General features: G+C 42.6%; 1 protein-coding gene across 2 annotated transcripts in view; it reads right to left on the bottom strand.

Moving 5' to 3' along the window:
* Positions 1-19,945, bottom strand: part of LOC106607224 (SH3 and PX domain-containing protein 2A) — a 114,885-nt gene that overhangs the window by 13,322 nt on the left and 81,618 nt on the right. Inside the window, exons 8-12 of one of the 2 annotated variants that reach the window (XM_014203971.3) lie at positions 10,640-10,753; positions 6,382-6,465; positions 4,250-4,367; positions 3,744-4,105; positions 3,597-3,646 (exon numbers count right to left, since the gene is read on the bottom strand). In XM_014203971.3, the coding sequence (XP_014059446.2) occupies positions 3,597-3,646; positions 3,744-4,105; positions 4,250-4,367; positions 6,382-6,465; positions 10,640-10,753 (728 nt within the window). The remainder of the gene's footprint in view (positions 1-3,596; positions 3,647-3,743; positions 4,106-4,249; positions 4,368-6,381; positions 6,466-10,639; positions 10,754-19,945) is intronic. The other variant, XM_014203975.3, reaches the window with a different exon arrangement.

Below are 19,945 nucleotides of genomic sequence, written 5' to 3'. Positions count from 1 at the left end.
CAAGACTGTAATTGCTGCAAATTGAGGATTCTTTGACGAAAGCAAAGTTTGAAGAACACAATTATTACTTCAATTAAAAATGATCTTTATTTATGACCTTATCAACGTCTTGACTATATTTCCTATTCATTTTGCAACTCATTTCATGTATGTTTTCATGGAAAACAAGGACAAGGACATTTATAAGTGACCCCCCAATTTTTTAAATATACTTTCCTTTATTACTTTCTAACCCTCCACCCCTCCCCTAATTAGAATAAACTAATGTACAACAACTAATAAACTAATGTACACATATATTTTGTTTGTTTATACTCCTGTCCTTCCTCTAACCTCAACCTCTCCCATCTATTTCTTTCACAAAAGTTCTAAACCTATACATGTTTTACGGACACAGTATTTTTTACATTAGTTATCTTGTTGTTATTAGTTGTTATTATTCCCAACCTTCAGCTTCATTCAACCCCTCCCATCTATCTTTTAACACCATCCATATTGGATTAATATTTGCCATTTCTTTTTCAACTGTGCTGTGATGTTTCACAAAAGTTCTGAACCTTTCTATTCTCATAATTTTTTACAGATTGTAAATAAAAAATACACATTTTTGCTAAAATTATTATATTATTGATCGATTGACTATGACTTTTCAGATCACCCAGTAGTGCTATCTGCAGAGTTAGCTCCAGGTAAATGTTGCAATTCTTCAGCCATTCCTACATCTATGACCAAAAACAAGCTACATATGGAAAGTAAAAAATGGTTGATTCTGTCTCTTCACAGCAAAATCTGCAGAGCTGGGAAGATTGTATCCCCCATATATATAACATTCTACTGGTTGCAATAATTTTGTAAAATAATTTAAAATGAACAATTCTAAGTTTTGATTCTGACGTCGTTTTGTGTACCAGTTCATAAACATGTGTCATGGAATCTGTACGTCGAAAATCTCTTCCCAATTATTTCGCAATCTATATGGCACAGCAGTACATTTTTTGGTCATAAAATTAAACTTGTATAATTTTTTATTTATCACAATTTTCTTTAACCAATTATGGTCTTTAATGCAGGGCCGACAGACAAGTTCCCTACTTTTTCCCCCTTCCACTTTACTAATTTTGGGTAGAGCAGACATTTCCATACATTTATGTTAGCTGTGTGACATAACTCCACCAGTCCTATTTATGATATAATTTACAAAGATTACACAATTATTTTTATTTTTTATAATTTCTTTTATCTATTACTATATTTGAGTTTAACCACAATATTTGTTGTATTATTTGTTCAGTTTTTTTCTGGTGGATGAAATCGAAATTGCAACCAACTTTCTATGGCTTGTTTAAAAAATAGTCAATATTTGGGAGATTATTTCCTTTTCAAATAACTGAAAGTGCGAGGTTGTAATCTGAATAAAGGGGAAAAGGCCATTCTTGAACATGGGGTGAGACATTTTTATTAATTTGCTAGAGAACCTGTTCGGATTTAAGTATAACTTTTGTTTTACTGAAGCCTTTAAAGTCTAATGCTTCAATATTTAATTATTTCTGCCCTCCGAATTCATATTCATTATATAAATAGGCCCATTTCATTTTCACTGTTCGCTAGGTGTAGGCAAGACCATAAGCAAATAGGTAAACTGGGATTTGACTAAAGAGTTAATCAGGGTGATTTTTCCACAAATAGACAGGCATTTTCCTTTCCATGGTAGCAAGATATGATCTATTTTTGCTAACTTTCTATTAAAATGTATTGGAGTGAGATCATTTATTTATTTCGGGATATGTATACCAAGCATGTCTACTTCACCATCTGACCATTTTATTGGTAAACTACACGGTAATGTAAAAGTTGTATTTTTAGTTATCCAATACATAATTTAGTACACTTATCATAATTTGGTTGTAATCCAGAGAGGTTAGAAAAAGTATCTAAATCGTCTATGAGGCTGTGGAGGGATCCAAATTGTGGATTTAAAAGAAAACATGAATCATCAGCGTACAATGACACTTTTGTTTTTAAGCCCTGGATTTCTAACCCCTTGATATTATTGTTGGATCTGATTTTAATAGCTAACATTTCGAGGGCCATAATAAATACATATGCCGATAGTGGACAACCTTGTTTTACTCCTCAACAGTTTAAAACTTTCAGAAGTAGCAATTATTTACTGTTTTACACCGTGGGTTACTATATATGATTTTAACCCATTATATAAGAGATTCTCCAAAATTGAAATGTTCCAGGCATTTATATATAAACTCCAGTCATACTTTCTCTAAAGCCTTTTCAAAGTCAGCTATGAATAGCAGGCCTGGTTTCCCAGATTTTTCATAGTGTTCTATTGTTTCCAGTACTTGTCTTATATTATCTCAAATTTATCGTCCATGTAAAAAAACCTGTCTGATTAGAATTAATATGCGACAATACCTTTTTAATTCTATGCGCTATACATTTTGCTAGAATTTTGGCATCACAACACTGAAGTGTAAGAGGCCTCCCATTTTTTAAGTGGACTGGATCTTTATATTTACCACTTGTATCTTGTTTCAGTAATATTGACATCAGACCTTGTTGAGTGTCCAATAATCTACCATTTACATAGTAGTGGTTAAAACACGATAATAACTCCTGCACTTGTTTGTTTAGTTGAGGTCATGTGCAAATTCCCTTAGAATGGGCCCCTATGGCCTAAAATGGCAGTTGTCTAACAGCCTGGCTGTTATTTTACTGTTAATGTTGCTATTGTTGCTGGGGTTTATAGCCATTATCATTGCACTCTATGAACAATTTATATCATGTTTACTGCTATTTATAAGTTAATATTGCTGGTTTATAGTTATTACCTTTGCACTTCATAAGACATACACTGTTTACCACTGTTAGCTAATTGCGAATGCTAATGATGCGCTATCATTACTTAATGCTAATTGCTTGATTAGTACTGCTAGTCATTTGCCATTACTGCTAAGCTATGCTACTCTGTTACTATTACCTGCTCCCTCATGTTAATTGATTTATGCTATGCTATTTCATGTTAGGCTATGCTGCTACATCCTAGTTTGTACTACTGTTAAACCCTTGCTGCTTGTTATTGTCATTATGCTACTGTATAATATTCCATATTGCTGCTTATGTCATTATTACGCATCATCTGCTACTACATAGTATTTACGCCTAGCCATAAACCTTTTAACACATATTTCCCGTTTCTTATTTATTTCTCAGTATACCATTCATTCAACTACACCATAAAGCTGTGTGTGTCTGAGGCAATAAAAGGGTTGAACTTGAGTCCGTGTCCTGATCGTCATTGTGCCTCTAAACGGGTACCCAGAGTGATTGTCCCTTATCTAAACCGGCACCTTCATTTTTGGAGTCCATCACCAGTTGGTGGCGCTGTTTTTCATATAGTAACATTCAAATTATAAATGACTAACTACAAGATTTCACCTTCCTCATAACTGTAAAATAGATATGATCATATTTAGTGACAGTACAAAAATGGCATAATTTTCTGTACAGGAAAATCACGGTCACCCCATAATTAGGGGACTTTACATCTAAAGAGGATTTATGATTTGTTTCATACTGACCAGAGTTGCATCTCTGCGAGGAGGTGGCTTTTGTCTGAGGATTGGGGAGCCTAGAGAGAACACAATTTGGTAGATATAAAATAATGTGAGTGTATTAGTTAAACAAACAGTTATTACTTCCAATTCAGTCTCTGAATGACAACTCACTGATCTCTATACTGTGAGGAGCGATGCGGGCTATGACTGGAGCGGCTGGTTCTACTTTGCCCTTAACATCCACCAGTGCGGCACCAGGGCTGAAGTCTGAGCTAGAGCAGGGTATGGGCAGGCTGATTTGCCTCTTGACCAGGGAGGGGGTGGTCAGGGGGTTGTCCTCTTGCTGGCCGTCTGTCTGCACGTCCATCTCACTCAGGGCCTTCTTGTTCAGCAAGTTGCTGATCTCCATGATGTTGCTGATTATCTCCACCGGGCCAGTCAAGGGGGCCTTCTTATTACTACTACGGGGAGAGAAGTCCTCCATCACCTTCTTCAGGTAGGAGGCCGGGGCCCAGCCCTCCTTATCCTGGTACCTGTGGAGAGGGAGGGAGAGAGGAAGAGAGAATGGAAGGAAAGGGGAGAGAAGGGGTGATCATGAGTGAGAATAACCATAATTGAGAGACAGTATAAACAGGCAACAGTTTATATTGTGGTTGGAGCACAAATCATGGCCTTACCTGATGAACCACCAGCCCTCCAGGTTCTTCTGGATGACCTCCACGATGACTCCTTTCTCAAAGGCGATCTCATCCTTTCCCTCGCTGGTGTATGGCTGCACCGTCATATACTTCTCCTCTGTCGGGCCACAGAGAGGACGTGGGAACACAGAGACTCACGTCAGTTTCAAATGTCCTATACTGCTTCAAAAACAAAACATTACTCAAACAAATGAAAAATATGTCAACGTTTTATAGGAAGAACTGTAACGATTGTAGAAACACCTCTGAGTGAGTGAAAGTAAATAAAGACATACTGTATATAGGCTTGAAGTATAGAATTCTGTGGACTTGATGACATTTCTCTGTGTGTAGTTCTGATGTGATTGATTCTGTCAGATCCACAAAGATATCCAGCATTTTACTATCAAAGGCTTTAAATAATCAGGGAAACTGTAATTAACAATATGATGTCTCTCACTTCATACTGTAAATGTCTTCCTGCAGCAACTGACAATTACATTGCCTTTATGTCATGATTGCTGATTACTAAGTGTAAATATGTGACAAAATAATCTCAAACACTGATCTCTTGAAATGGGGAAAACAATTCTAATGACACAGTGGACTAATGGTGTGGTAGCGGTCAGCCTCTGTAAACTTAGCAGATGATAGAGAACAGAGATGCAATCTTGATTTGTAATTTCCCAAAAGGCCAGAGTACTTCCTGTCATTAAAGACCAGAGGTCTCATCTCATCACACCGTAAAACACAGACAGGCGGAGGGAACACAGCCTAATAGTGTAAAGAGAGGAGAGGAGATGTCCTATCTGCATGCTAAGACTGTTTGAATATCTCTGGAATGACTGGATTCCTATCTGATATCTAATAACTCTCTCCTTTCCTCTACTCCTGTTGAGTCTCAATCAGGAATTTAGAAGGACTGAATAAGGATACAGTAAAAATGTATTTTACTTGCAAAGAAATAGGACGATGTACGGCCTTGTAAATATAACCGAAAAGGCCACTTCCTGAATGCTTGGTTTTCCCCTGCACTGACTTATGGGACTTCCAGTCTCTCTGTTTAAGGCTTGGTAGGGCCCTCCCTACAGGGGCAACCCTATTCAACCTTCCTGAGCCCACACTCACCAGTGGGGGGAACCTCTGAATGAGATATTATGTTAACCACAACATGCATCGCCTGCATAACTTTTATAAACTATTTTCCTGCAGTCAGCGCTATTTCTGCTTTTTTTCCCCACAGGCAAGATTTAGTTCCTGCAGTTGAAAAGTTATTTTTACTCCAGAGGCTGGTCGTTTTTTTGCGCGCTGTGGACACTGTTGCCAAGCACAAACCTTGGGCTGGACTCAAATAGCCTATCCTCACTCCGCTGTCACCAATCCAACCCGCATCCCTTGTCAAAAAAATCTGTCTCGAGGCAAGGGTAATGTGTGCAAGCACAAACACTTTTCACTGCAAGCACAAACACTTTCATTCTTACTCCAACAGATGAATACAATTCTTTATTAGCCTGATCCATCGGTAGACCTGCTTGCTCTAAACACCTTTTTCTGATAAACGTCTGGCTTTTTAACTCTTTTGAAAAGTACATACAGTACGTGTACATGTTTAATTTGGCTCGTAACAAAGACAACTAAAGTGGCAAAATATTAAATGCGGCCTACCAACTTTTACATGGTTGTATAGCTATAGCTGTAATTCAGAAAAGATTGCAGTTGCACATAGTGGTTAATTAAAATAAACCGCTTACATGACACAATCTCTTCCAACACTACCGCATTCACTGAGTAACAACAAGATGGTCCATTTTTCTCTATGTTTATCTTCTAGCATAAGGTCAAACCTGTAACTGCTGGAAGCCACCATTGTGGATGTAAAAACCAATTTAGCATTGTAATGACATGTCTGGACTGTTTACTAGCTGGTTTATAACGATGTTAGTGGTTATTGGGTGTGGATCATGATGGTGTAGAAGACGGCATATGACACAAACCAAGACATTAGGCATCAGGTATGAAAGATAAGACAGGACAAGGTCCAATGGGTTCAGGAAAATGGGACAGGTGGGGGGTCAGAGAATAGAAGGATGAGCAGTGAAGGAGGATGAGTTCGGCGCCCTGTCTCTGATCACCTCGGCTCTGCTGCCTGCTGACCATTCCCCCCAGGGTCCATCTCCGGTCCAGCCTCTTCAGATGGGCCTTACGGTGCTTAGTGTCTGACCCACGCACATGGTGACGAGACACAAACACACACACACACACACAAATTGGCAGATAAACATAAAAGACAGGCACACACTGTACAAACAACATGGAATCAACTAAAGGACCAACTTTAGTTACTTATATGGCGAACATGGAAACAACAACATCACATTACATTAGAAGGACTGGTGGATGAAGGGGGTGAACGCACGTTATACAGGAAATGTAAACTATGGACATATTCTCTGTGGCTTGTAATTAGTGTGGTTATTAGCATGGTTTTCCCATCCTGTCCTGCACGAGCATCTGGGGCACACATTGCTGCTTGGGAATGCCATCCAATTAATAGACCAGCTGAATTCCTTTGGCAGCAGCTCTATGCCAGGTCTATAATTGTTGATTGTTTTTGTTAGTTAAATGCAGGAGATGGGAATGATTAGGAGGGAGGAGGGATCTTTTGTCACATGCCAACACTATAAACGGCAGGGCTTATAAAAATATCTAATTCAAAAAAAGCTTCCCATCACTAAACCAGAGCACTAATCTCAAAGTTTAACAGGCAGTTCAGATTTCAGGGCAAATGTACATTTACTGAAAAACGGAAATAAAATAAGTCCCTGTTCAAAAATACACAAACAACTGACCCACATACTCCTCCAGAACACGACCAATAACCATTATATTGAAAATGATGACCATTATATTGGATGAGTCAATCTAAGGCCTATTATAGGTATTACAGAACTCATGAAAATAAAAACTAATTATGAAATATGACCACCCTAAGTAGGAACATGTCCAAGTGTTTTTCATTAATGTGACAGTCTTTCCAATTAGGGACAGATTCACCATTAGGCTGTCATAGCCTCCAAACATCAACATCTTCAGCTAAATCCATATTCAACACAGCAAAAAAAGAAACGTCCCTTTTTCAGGACCCTGTCTTTCAAAGATAATTCGTAAAAATCCAAATAACTTCACAGATCTTCATTGTAAAGGGTTTAAACACTGTTTGCCATGCTTGTTCAATGAATCATAAACAATGAATGAACATGCACCTGTGGAACAGTCGTTAAGACACTAACAGCTTACAGACAGTAGGCAATTAAGGTCACAGTTATGAAAACTTAGGACACCAAAGAGGCCTTTCTACTGACTCTGAAAAACACCAAATGAAAGATGCCCAGTGTCCCTGCTCATCTGCGTGAACGTGCCTCAGGCATGCTGCAAGGAGGCATGAGGACTGCAGATGTGGCCAGGGCAATAAATTGCAATGCCCGTACTGTGAGACGCCTAAGACGGCGCTACAGGGAGACAGGACGGACAGCTGATCGTCTTCGCAGTGGCAGACCACGTGTAACAACACCTGCGCAGGATCAGTACATCCAAACATCACACCTGCGGGACGGGTACAGGATGGCAACAACAACTGTCCGAGTTACACCAGGAACGCACAATCCCTCCATCAGTGCTCAGACTGTCCGCAATAGGCTGAGAGAGGCTGGACTGAGGGCTTGTAGGGCTTGTAAGGCAGGTCCTCACCAGACATCAGCGGCAACAACGTTGCCTATGGGCACAAACCCATCGTCGCTGGACCAGACAGGACTGGCAAAAAGTGCTCTTCACTGACGAGTCGCGGTTTTGCCTCACCAGGGGTGATGGTCGGATTCATGTTTATCGTCGAAGGAATGAGCATTACACCGAGGCCTGTACTCTGGAGCAGGATCGATTTGGAGGTGGAGGGTCCGTCATGTTCTGGGACGGTCTGTCACAGCATCATCGGACTGAGCTTGTTGTCATTGCAGGCAATCTCAACGCTGTGCGTTACAGGGAAGACATCTTCCTCCCTCATGTGGTATCCTTCCTGCAGGCTCATCTTGACATGACCCTCCAGCATGACAATGCCACCAGCCATACTGCTCGTTCTGTTCGTGATTTCCTGCAAGACAGGAATGTCAGTGTTCTGCCATGGCCAGAAAAGAGCCCGGATCTCAATCCCATTGAGCACGTCTGGGACCTGCTGGATCGGAGGGTGAGGGCTAGGGCCATTCCCCCCAGAAATGTCCGGGAACTTGCAGGTGCCTTGGTGGAATAGTGGGGTACCATCTCCCAGCAAGAACTGACAAATCTGGTGCAGTCCATGAGGAGGAGATGCACTGCAGTACTTAATGCAGCTGGTGGCCACACCAGATTCTGACTGTTACTTTTTATTTTGATCCCCCCCCTTTGTTCAGGGACACATTATTCAATTTCTGTTAGTCACATGTCTGTGGAACTTTTTCAGTTCATGTCTCAGTTGTTGAATCTTGTTATGTTCATACAAATATTTACACAAGTTAGCTGAAAATAAACACAGTTGACAGTGAGAGGATGTTTTTTTGTTGTTGCTGAATTTATGTGTTCCAGTTCCTGTTTGCAACAAGAGCCCCATCTCAATGACAGTGTTTTACAGAGTGCTGTGGAGCCACAGGGCTGACAGAGAGATTCATTATGGATCCTGAGACATTCCCATGACTGACTAGACACATACATGTTAATTACACTGACAGATTGTCCTCTGACCGCTCTGGCTGCGTCTGCTATCTGCATTGAGTAGATAGCTAGAGTACTGTAGTGTGTGTCTCTCTCGCTCTGTGTGTGTGTGTGTGTGTTTGTGTTTGTGTGTATGTATATATGCATGTATGTATGTGTGTGTGTGTGTGTGTGTGTGTGTGTGTGTGGGGGGGGGGGGGGTCACTTGTGGGGTTTGTGTAAATGTGAAAATCCAGAAAGCTGTCACACTAACAGAAATATTAATAATTCCTCTCCAAAAAGGTTTTATACAGAATGGATATGCATTCTGTATGCAGGCCTAGGGAGGAAGAAGCCTGTTGAGATTACTGTGTAACTATTGGACTATAGAGGTTAATTCAATGCAGCATATGCCCTCTCCTCTCTCCTTCAGTCAGAAGATCTACAGTGCCAGGGGCAATGTGGGTCACAGTGTTTTGGAGTCGACACTCAGTACAGTAAATGCTGTTTTAACCAGAGTGCTAGAAAATGTTAATGTTTGTTGGAAATAAATGATTTCAATCCTTAAAGTGTATTCTTTCCAAACTACATGAAATGCATTAGGGAGGTACTGCAGGTATGTAATTATGCCTACTGTAAAATAATGACCAATACAGTCGTGGCCTTTTCCACAATATTAGCCCTCTAATATTAGCACTCTAATAATGTTAAGGCACTAACGGTAAAGCAACTCTCGATATTGGGAATGGCTAGATTATGACATAGCTTGGAATGCCACACAACAACATTATAGTCTAACCCATGCTGTGTGTTTTGGGAAAGGGAGTTCTAATGACTGTATGAGTGGATCCCAATTTTATGTCAGCCTGATCATTTGGCGAACAACCCTCTTGCTTAGGTGTGTTTCTTGTCAGATTTGTAGGTTTTAATGCAGATATAGCAGCATTCAACCATTGAACAGACAGAGCAACATTCATCAATATCTTCTAGTTTTGTGTCATAATCAGTCTGCATAAACTGACATGATTTATCTCAGGGCCCGGAATAATTAACTTCAGACATGACTTGACTAGTGACTGACTCACATAAACAAACTCCTCACAGTTCAACCCCTACAGTGAACCAAACATGCACCTCTTTCATCCGTTTACCATCCTAAACTCCATGGAGGTAACCTCGTTTAGTATTGCATTGAATTTCTACACTGCTACTGTAAAGTACAGTTCGTCACTCAGTGCACCTCAACCCAGAGTTGTGTCTTAGGCCCTGACACTCCTTCTCCAGGATATTTATTCAGGGCTGACTCTGGAGCTTGTTCAGGGGTGTTTATAGTGGCAGCAGTAGAAAGAAGGTTGTTCACACCGGGGAAAAGTGGGACGTTAACGTCAGTCGGTGGTGGGTCGGGCGTGGGAGTCAGACTACTGTACCCTTTAAGAGATGGGGGTAGTGGAGGTACAGTGGTCTTGTAGGTTGTGGGATATTACACATCCACAAATTTCACCCAGTTGCTGGAAGTGACGAAGGCTAACGTGGTCTGTATTGTGGTGCAGCTTGTATCCAATTTGTAAGTCGCTCTGGATAAGAGCGTCTGCTAAATGACGTAAATGTAAATGTATACTGTATTCTGGATGTCGAGGTTTTCTTCCTGTATTCATAGCAGTGTGGAGCTCTTACCTTCCCTGGACTTGGAGGCGCCCAGCTCCAGGTCATCTCGTGTGTTACTGTGGGTATTCAGGTATGTCGCAGGGACCCATCCCTGCTCCTCCGCTGTACTGACAAACCACCAGCCTGGGGGCACAGAGAGAGGGATGTCAATTGAGATTTTGTGTGGTGTTTGTCGACTAGCACAGCATCTTTCAGTATGATTTATAATCTTATAAATGACTTTAGAGAAGTGTTCCTCCTCCATTTCAAGAATAATGTTTGTTCTAGTTAATAGACCCTGATTCAAAACTGTTTCTTGGATGACTGGGGTGGTTGAAAGACACATGGATATAGAGAAAACATGAACAGTTCTCTATCACCGACAGGTTCTCTAATCAAAATCAAATCAAATCAAATGTTATTAGTTACATGCTTTGTAAACAAAAGGTGGAGACTCATAGTGAAATGCTTACTTATGGGCCCTTCCCAACAATGCAGAGAGAAAATATAAATAATAGAACAATTATAACATGTGGATATAATAATAATAATAACGCAAGGGTTATAAATATGTAATGTGTGGAGCATTTCATAAAGAAAACAGTGTAGGCCTAATATAGAGTAGTTAACTTAATAAAAATTAATACAAAATAAAAAGGTAATTTCCCCCCTCGCCCTTCCGTCGGCTCACTCTCGCTCCTCTCTCCAGTTACTACTTAAATCAGATGCAAGCATAGACGTACACAATTACACATGTCCATATCCATGAATTCATCAGAGTCTAGGAAAGTACAAGGGCTGCCAAAATCTTGTAAGGTGGTTGTTATCAGCTTTGTACAAGCAACTGTCTCGTGAGCGCTGAGCACCAGCCAAAGGGAGCAGTTGCTAGGATATTCACACACAGAGCGGCTGTATCACATTAGTGGAAACCAAGACTGTTCTCAAGGCATAACTGACGGTTTTGACTAGCATAAGTGACTTTTCACAGCAGGTTAAGATAACCTAATTATCCTAACCGGCTACGTTTATTAAGGTTAGGAAAAGGGTTAGGGGTTCGCTAAAATGCGACTCGAACATCTAGCTACAACCAGGCTTGCCCTGAGAACAGTCTTGGTTTCCACTAATGCGATGATGCCACAGAGCGGGGACAGACAGACGAGCAGCTAACAGAGGAAATAATTTCTGATTTCTGAGCGTTAAAAATTAGAACGGGAAGGGAGTGATTTTTATCGGGATGGGACAGGAAAGTTACAGGGTTATATAAATGTTGCGGGATCGGGACAGTACAGGAAACAAATTGACAGGACAAGAGGGACAGGAATGAATTTTCACTCCTGTGTCAATCTCTAGTGTACACTAACCTCTATTGCGCCAGGAGGTGATGCATCCAGTCAACATGCTCTCAATGGTGCTGTATAACTTTTTGAGGATCTGAGGACCCATGCCAAACCTTTTCAGCCTCGTGAGAGGGAAGAGGCGTTGTGGTGCATTCTTTACAACTGTGTTGGTGTGTGTGGACCATGAACATTTCTTAGTGATGTGGACACAGTGGAACTTGAAGCTCTCAACCCGCTCCACTACAGCCCGTTAATGTGGATGGGGGAATATTCGTCCCTCCGTCTCTTGAAGTCCACGATCAGCTCCTTTGTCTTGCTGATGTTCAGGGAAACGTCACTGACCTCCTCACTATAGACTGTCTCATCGTCTGTGATCAGGCTAACCACTGTCGTGTCATCAGCAAACTTGATGATGGTGTTTGAGTCAAGCGAGGCCACACAGACGTAGGTGAACAGGGAGTGCAGGAGGAGACTAAGCGTGCCCCTGAGGGGCCCCCGGGTTGAGGGTCAGAGTGGTGGATGTGTTGTTGCATACCCTCACCACCTGGGGGCGGTCAGTCAGAAAGTCCAGGATCCAGTTGCAGAGGGAGGTGTTCAGTCCCAGGGTCCTGAGCTCAGTGAGCTTGGAGGCCAATGGTGTTGAATTCTGAGCTGTCTGTCCCCGCTGGTGTTGAACAGCATTCTCACGTCGGTGTTCCTCTTGTACAGGTGAAAGAGGCAGTGTGAAATGTAATAGAGATTGTGTCACCTGTGGATCTGTTGGGGCAGAATGTGAATTGGATTGGGTCCAGGGTGTCTGGAATGATTTTGTTGATGTGAGCCATGACCAGCTTTTCAAAGCATTTCATGGCTCCAGATGTGAGTGCTACGGGCGATAGTCATTTAGACAGGTTAACTTGGCATTCTTGGGCACAGGGACTATAGTGGTCTGCTTCAAACATTTTGGTATTACAGATTTGGTCAGGGACAGGTTGAAAATGTCAGTGAAGACACTTGCCAACTTGAGTACGCATCCTGGTAAACCATCTGGCCCTGCGGCCTTGTGAATGTTAACCTGTTTAAAGGTCTTGGTTCAGTGTTGCTTGCCTCGCAAGCATAGAATGAATTTAGCTCATCTGGTAGGCTCGCGTCACTGGGCAGCTTGCGGATGGGTTTCCCTTTGTAATCTGTGATAGTTTGGAAGCCCTGCAACATCCGACAATCATCAGAGCCGGTGTAGTAGGATTCAATCCTGTATTGAGGTTTTGACTGTTTGATGACTCGTCAGCGATCGTAGCGGGATTTCTTATAAGCGTCCGGATTAGAGTCCCGCTCCTTGAAAGCTGCAGCTCTAGCCTTTAACTCAGTGCGAATGTTGCTTATAATCCATGGCTTCTGGTTGGGATATGTACGTATGGTCACTGTGGGGATGACATCATCAATGCACTTATTAATAAAGAAGATTACTGATGTTCTAAACTTCTAAATGTCATCGGATAAATCCCAGAACATATTCCAGTCTGTGCGAGCGAAACAGTCCTGTAGCTTCATCAGACCCCTTCCGTATTGAACGCGTCACTGGTACTTTCTGTTTGAGTTTTTTCTTGTAAGCAGGAATCAGGAGGATAGAGTTATGGTCAGATTTGTCAAATGGAGGGCGAGGGATAGCTTTGTATGCGTTTCTGTGTGTGGAGTTAAGGTGATCTAGAGTTTTTTCACCTCTAGTTGCACAGGTGACATACTAGTACATTTTGTCACTGGTATTTCCTGTTGAAGTTTTTGCTTGTAAGCAGGAATGAGAAGGGTTGAGTTATGGTCATATTTGTCAAATGGAGGGCAAGGGATAGCTTTGTATGCATTTCTGTGTGTGGAGTTAAGGTGACCTAGAGTTTTTTCACCTCTATTTCCACAGGTGACATACTGATAAAACATTAGGTAAGACAGATTTCAGTTTCCCTGCATTGAAAACACTGGCAACTAGAAGCACTGCCTCTGGATGTGCATTTTCTTGTATGCTTTTGGCCCTGTATACCTCGTTGAGTGCAGCCTTAGTGCCAACATCTGTTTGTGGTGGTAAATAGACAGCTACAAAATATAGATCAAAACTCTCTTGGTAAATGTAAATAGTATGGTCTGCAGCTTATCATGAGGTATTCTAACTCAGGTGAGCAAAACCTTGAGACTTTCTTAACAATAAAGATTGCACACTAGATGTTGTTAACAAAGAGACACACACCTCCCCCTTAACCTTAACTGAAACTGCCGTTTGGTCTTGACAATACATAAAAATCTGCTAAATGTATATTAACCATGTTCAGCCATGACTCCGAGAAACAGAATATTAAAATTCTTCAGGTCCCGTTGATAGGATAGTCTCGAACGGTGCTTGTCCAGCTTGTTCTCTAGTGATTGTACGTTCGCCAAAAGAATGGAGGGTGGGGGGAGTGTTTACTTACTCGCCGTCTTAGTCTCATCAGGGAGCTCGCTCGTTTGCCTCTCTTGTGTCGCCTCTTCCTCTTTCGAATCCCGGGGATTAGGGCCTGGTCCGGAATGAGCAGTACATCCACAGCTGTTGACTCGTTGAAGTAGAAATATTTATCCAAATCGAGGTTAGTGATCACTGTTCTGATGTCCAGAAGCTGTTTTCGGTCATAGGAAATCACACAAAACAGCAGAATTGGTCAGGAACGCGTTAGACGGCAGCTATACATCTCTGCAGCGCCATTCTAGCCTTAAAGCCAACAGCATCAAAGGGAGGAAATCCAAATCTATCAAACCTCCAAATCTCTGACCACTACCTTGTATCCTTTTCCCTCTTGCTCTCATCCAACACTTCTCACTCTGCCCCTACTCGGATGGTATTGCGCCGTCCCAACCTTCGCTCTCTCTCTCCCGCTACTCTCTCCTCTTCCATCCTATCATCTCTTCCCTCTGCTCAAACCTTCTCCAACCTATCTCCTGATTCTGCCTCCTCAACCCTCCTCTCCTCCCTTTCTGCATCCTTTGATTTTCTCTGTCCCCTATCCTCCAGGCCGGCTCGGTCCTCCCCTCCTGCTCCGTGGCTCGACGACTCACTACGAGCTCACAGAACAGGGCTCCGGGCAGCCGAGCGGAAATGGAGGAAAACTCGCCTCCCTGCGGACCTGGCATCCTTTCACTCCCTCCTCTCTACATTCTCCTCTTCTGTCTCTGCTGCTAAAGCCACTTTCTACCACTCTAAATTCCAAGCATCTGCCTCTAACCCTAGGAAGCTCTTTGCTACCTTCTCCTCCCTCCTGAATCCTCCTCCCCCTCCCCCCCCCTCCTCCCTCTCTGCGGATGACTTCGTCAACCATTTTGAAAAGAAGGTTGACGATATCCGATCCTCGTTTGCTAAGTCAAACGACACCGCTGGTCCTGCTCACACTGCCCTACCCTGTGCTTTGACCTCTTTCTCCCCTCTCTCTCCAGATGAAATCTCGCATCTTGTGATGGCCGGCCGCCCAACAACCTGCCCACTTGACCCTATCCCCTCCTCTCTTCTCCAGACCATTTCCGGAGACCTTCTCCCCTACCTCACCTCGCTCATCAACTCATCCTTGACCGCTGGCTACGTCCCTTCCGTCTTCAAGAGAGCGAGAGTTGCACCCCTTCTGAAAAAACCTACACTCGATCCCTCCGATGTCAACAACTACAGACCAGTATCCCTTCTTTCTTTTCTCTCCAAAACTCTTGAACGTGCTGTCCTTGGCCAGCTCTCCTGCTATCTCTCTCAGAATGACCTTCTTGATCCTAATCAGTCAGGTTTCAAGACTGGGCATTCAACTGAGACTGCTCTTCTCTGTGTCACGGAGGCTCTCCGCACTGCTAAAGCTAACTCTCTCTCCTCTGCTCTCATCCTTCTAGACCTATCTGCTGCCTTTGATACTGTGAACCATCAGATCCTCCTCTCCACCCTCTCCGAGTTGGGCATCTCCGGCATGGCCCACGCTTGGATTGCGTCCTACCTGACAGGTCGCTCCTACCAGGTGGCGTGGCGAGAATCTGTCTCCGCACCATGCGCTCTCACCACTGGTGTCCCCCAGGGCTCTGTTCTAGGCCCTCTCCTATTCTCGCTATACACCAAGTCACTTGGCTCTGTCATATCCTCACATGGTCTCTCCTATCATTGCTATACAGACGACACACAATTAATCTTCTCCTTTCCCCCTTCTGATAACCAGGCGGCGAATCGTATCTCTGCATGTCTGTCAGACATATCAGTGTGGATGACGGATCACCACCTCAAGCTGAACCTCGGCAAGACGGAGCTGCTCTTCCTCCCGGGGAAGGACTGCCCGTTCCATGATCTCGCCATCACGGTTGACAACTCCCTTGTGTCCTCCTCCCAGAGTGCTAAGAACCTTGGCGTGATCCTGGACAACACCCTGTCGTTCTCCACTAACATCAAGGCGGTGACCCGATCCTGTAGGTTCATGCTCTACAACATTCGCAGAGTACGACCCTGCCTCACACAGGAAGCGGCGCAGGTCCTAATCCAGGCACTTGTCATCTCCCGTCTAGATTACTGCAACTCGCTGTTGGCTGGGCTCCCTGCCTGTGCCATTAAACCCCTACAACTCATCCAGAACGCCGCAGCCCATCTGGTATTCAACCTTCCCAAGTTCTCTCACGTCACCCCGCTCCTCCGCTCTCTCCACTGGCTTCCAGTTGAAGCTCGCATCCGCTACAAGACCATGGTGATTGCCTACGGAGCTGTGAAGGGAACGGCACCTCCATACCTTCAGGCTCTGATCAGGCCCTACACCCAAACAAGGGCACTGCGTTCATCCACCTCTGGCCTGCTGGCCCCCCTACCTCTGAGGAAGCACAGTTCCCGCTCAGCCCAGTCAAAACTGTTCGCTGCTCTGGCACCCCAATGGTGGAACAAGCTCCCTCACGACGCCAGCACAGCGGAGTCAATCACCACCTTCCGGAGACACCTGAAACCCCACCTCTTTAAGGAATACCTAGGATAGGATAAAGTAATCCTTCTAACCCCCCCCCCCCCCCCTTAAAAGATTTAGATGCACTATTGTAAAGTAGTTGTTCCACTGGATATCATAAGGTGAATGCACCAATTTGTAAGTCGCTCTGGATAAGAGCGTCTGCTAAATGACTTAAATGTAAATGTAAATGGAGGACAGTGTGGTTTTGGATGTCCTTGTGATGATTTAAATCTCGATTTAGTCTCGTTACCCCTGAAATCGGTGGGACGTAACTGGTACAGTAGCTCAAATCTCCATTATCATCGTCTTGCTTGATATGATTGAATTCCTTGGGATATGACTGCATTATTCAATCAATTGGATTCTAGACAAAGGTCTGGGTGAAAGATACAGTATTGAGCATACACAGGACAGCTTCATCTGAAAAATAAAGTAAGAAAATATTGAAGTTTGAAGTGCATGGGTATAAATTATTATTAGATTAACAGTGAGATGTACGTTGCAAGGCCTTGTGAGTCATTTCATGCTTCACTTGGCACGTTTGAGTCAATTTCTGAGTCATGCAGTCACTCACGGAGTGGATGTGAAATAATACACTGACCAGTGTTTTCAGTGCCTGAATGGCTACAGACAGTAATCTAACACCTTGATCGCTATTAAAAATGTTGCACCAACCCCAAGGGCTGGTTTTTCAACAAAAACAAAATGGGGGGGATCAGAATGATCCGGATTCTGTAATCCTTGATATCCAGGATCAGATCGATCTGGCTGTTTTTGAGCCGTTATTTTTCTCCAGAAAATAATCAGATAGGATCATTCTGATCCAGATATCGCAAAATCAAGATCACAGAATTCAGACGTTGTGCTTTGGATAGGTCTCTGTATTGCCATCTACTGGGCGACTTATATTACAACATTTTGTTTAGCCAATAAGACAGTCAGGTTTTTCAAAACTTTTTTTGGGGGGGTCAGAATTAGTTGGATTTAGTAATCCTCTTTTTTTCTAACAGGATCAGATAAATCTGGCTGTTTATAAGCCGGGTTTTTTTCAGAAAATAATCGGATGGGATCATTCTGATCCAGATACCACGATATCAAGATCACAGAATCCTGTTTTTCAGTGATTTAAACAGGTCATCTACTGGACAGGTTGTGATACTACTTCAACCTGGGGAAACAGAAATATAAACGCAACATGTAAAGTGTTGGTCACATGTTTCATGAGATAAAGAAAAAAATCCCAGCAATTTTCCATACGCACAAAAATCGTATTTCAGATTTTGTGCACAACTTAGTTTCCATCCTTGTTAGTGAGAATTTCTCCTTGACCAGATAAGCCATCCACCTGACAGGTATGGCATATCAAGAAGCTGATTAAACAGCATGGTCATTACACAGGTGCACCTTGTGCTGGGGACAATAAAAGACCACTTTAAAATCTGCAGTTTTGTCACACAATGCCACAGGTGTCACAAGTTTTGAGGGAGTGTGCAATTGGCATGCTGACTGCAGGAATGTCCACCAGAGCTGTTGCCTGAGAACCATAACCTGACTCCAATGTTATTTTAGCGAATTTGGCAGTACGTCCATCGGCCTCATAACTGCAGACCATGTGTAACCACGCGAGCCCAGGACCTCCACATCCGGCTTTTTAATAAAGGTACCTTGAAAAAAAATAATAGAGCCTGCATATCACTAATAATTAAGTAAATGCATTTGACACTTAACATAATTTACCAAATACCTATACTGCAGTCAATTTAACATAATTAACCTTTGGATTTTAGATGTAATAACATTTTTTAATCCTCCTCATCTTAGTTACATTGACATTTATTGGTTGTAGTGCCTTTCACCTTTCCAAATCCACCTTGAATCCACCCTTCTAGTGGGATCAAAATATTCATGATTTTTGGGATCAAAACAATCCTAATCACCTACAATTCCTGAATAAAGATCAGATTGATTACCAAATCCTTATCCCTATCAGGATCAGAATCTGGATAGGGTAAGGTCCATATCCGGAGGAATAGAATTCCATTTTTCAGTTTTGAAAAACTAAATTCTAACATTAATTCCTATCCAATAGGGGTAATCCAATCAGATAACTTTTTGAAAAATCAGCCCCTTGGCTGCTGCCACAGGCTTTTCAACACCATTTCTCTGTCGCCTAGCTCTGGAGAAGTCATGGCTGTTTCTCTGCAGGAGAGTGAAATGACAAAACCCCTCGAAAACGGCCTTCTGAGTAGAACAGCAGTCTTAGGCACTGCATCGCAGTGCTTGAGGCTTCACTACAGACCCGGGTTTGGACTGGAGCCTTTCAACTGCTGAGGTGTGCAGTACTTCCCTGGCAACGCAGAGTCTGGAGTGTGTTAATGCGCTTATAAAATGGATTGCAACATTTTATTTGTGAGAATTCCCTCTCAAATGTACGATTTCTTTCTAAAAAAGCTAGCTAGCATTCTTTGGTCACGAGAGTGCGGTTAACTTTTGACATTAACGTAACCCCCACCACTCCTCTGACTGTTGCCGTGTCACTATGCCACATAGAACAAGTATTCCCAGAATGCCGATGATGACAGAACTGTAATATTAGCCTCAGTCTGCTAGCCACCCGGCTAGACAGCTATATTAGGAAAAAATCCATGGCTTCGCCTCTTCCTCTCTGTTGGCTGGCTAAAGTTATTGTCATTTCACAAATGTAATTTTATTAGTCACATGCTTCGTAAACAACAGGTGTAGACTAACAGTGAAATGCTTACTTACGGGCCCTCCCAACAATGCAGAGAGAGAGAAAATAGATAAATAATAGAAAAGTAATAACATGTAATAATACAAGTAATAAATACACAATAAATAACAATAACTTGGCTATATACATAGGGTATCAGTACCAAGTCAATGTAGAGGGGAACGAGATAATTGAGGTCTTGCTAGCTAAAATGGGAAATATGGGAATAAGGTATAGGAATGTGATACCTTAATTTGAAAGCACATTTGAAAGTTAGACATTTGAATATACATTATGGCCACTTTAATAAGGCAGCCACACA

Source organism: Salmo salar, chromosome 01, assembly GCF_965601325.2.
Source record: "Salmo salar chromosome 01, fSalSal1, whole genome shotgun sequence".
NCBI classification, from domain to species: Eukaryota; Metazoa; Chordata; class Actinopteri; order Salmoniformes; family Salmonidae; genus Salmo; species Salmo salar.
Note: the sequence above shows the minus strand (reverse complement) of the source record. Positions and strands in the feature narration are given on the sequence as shown.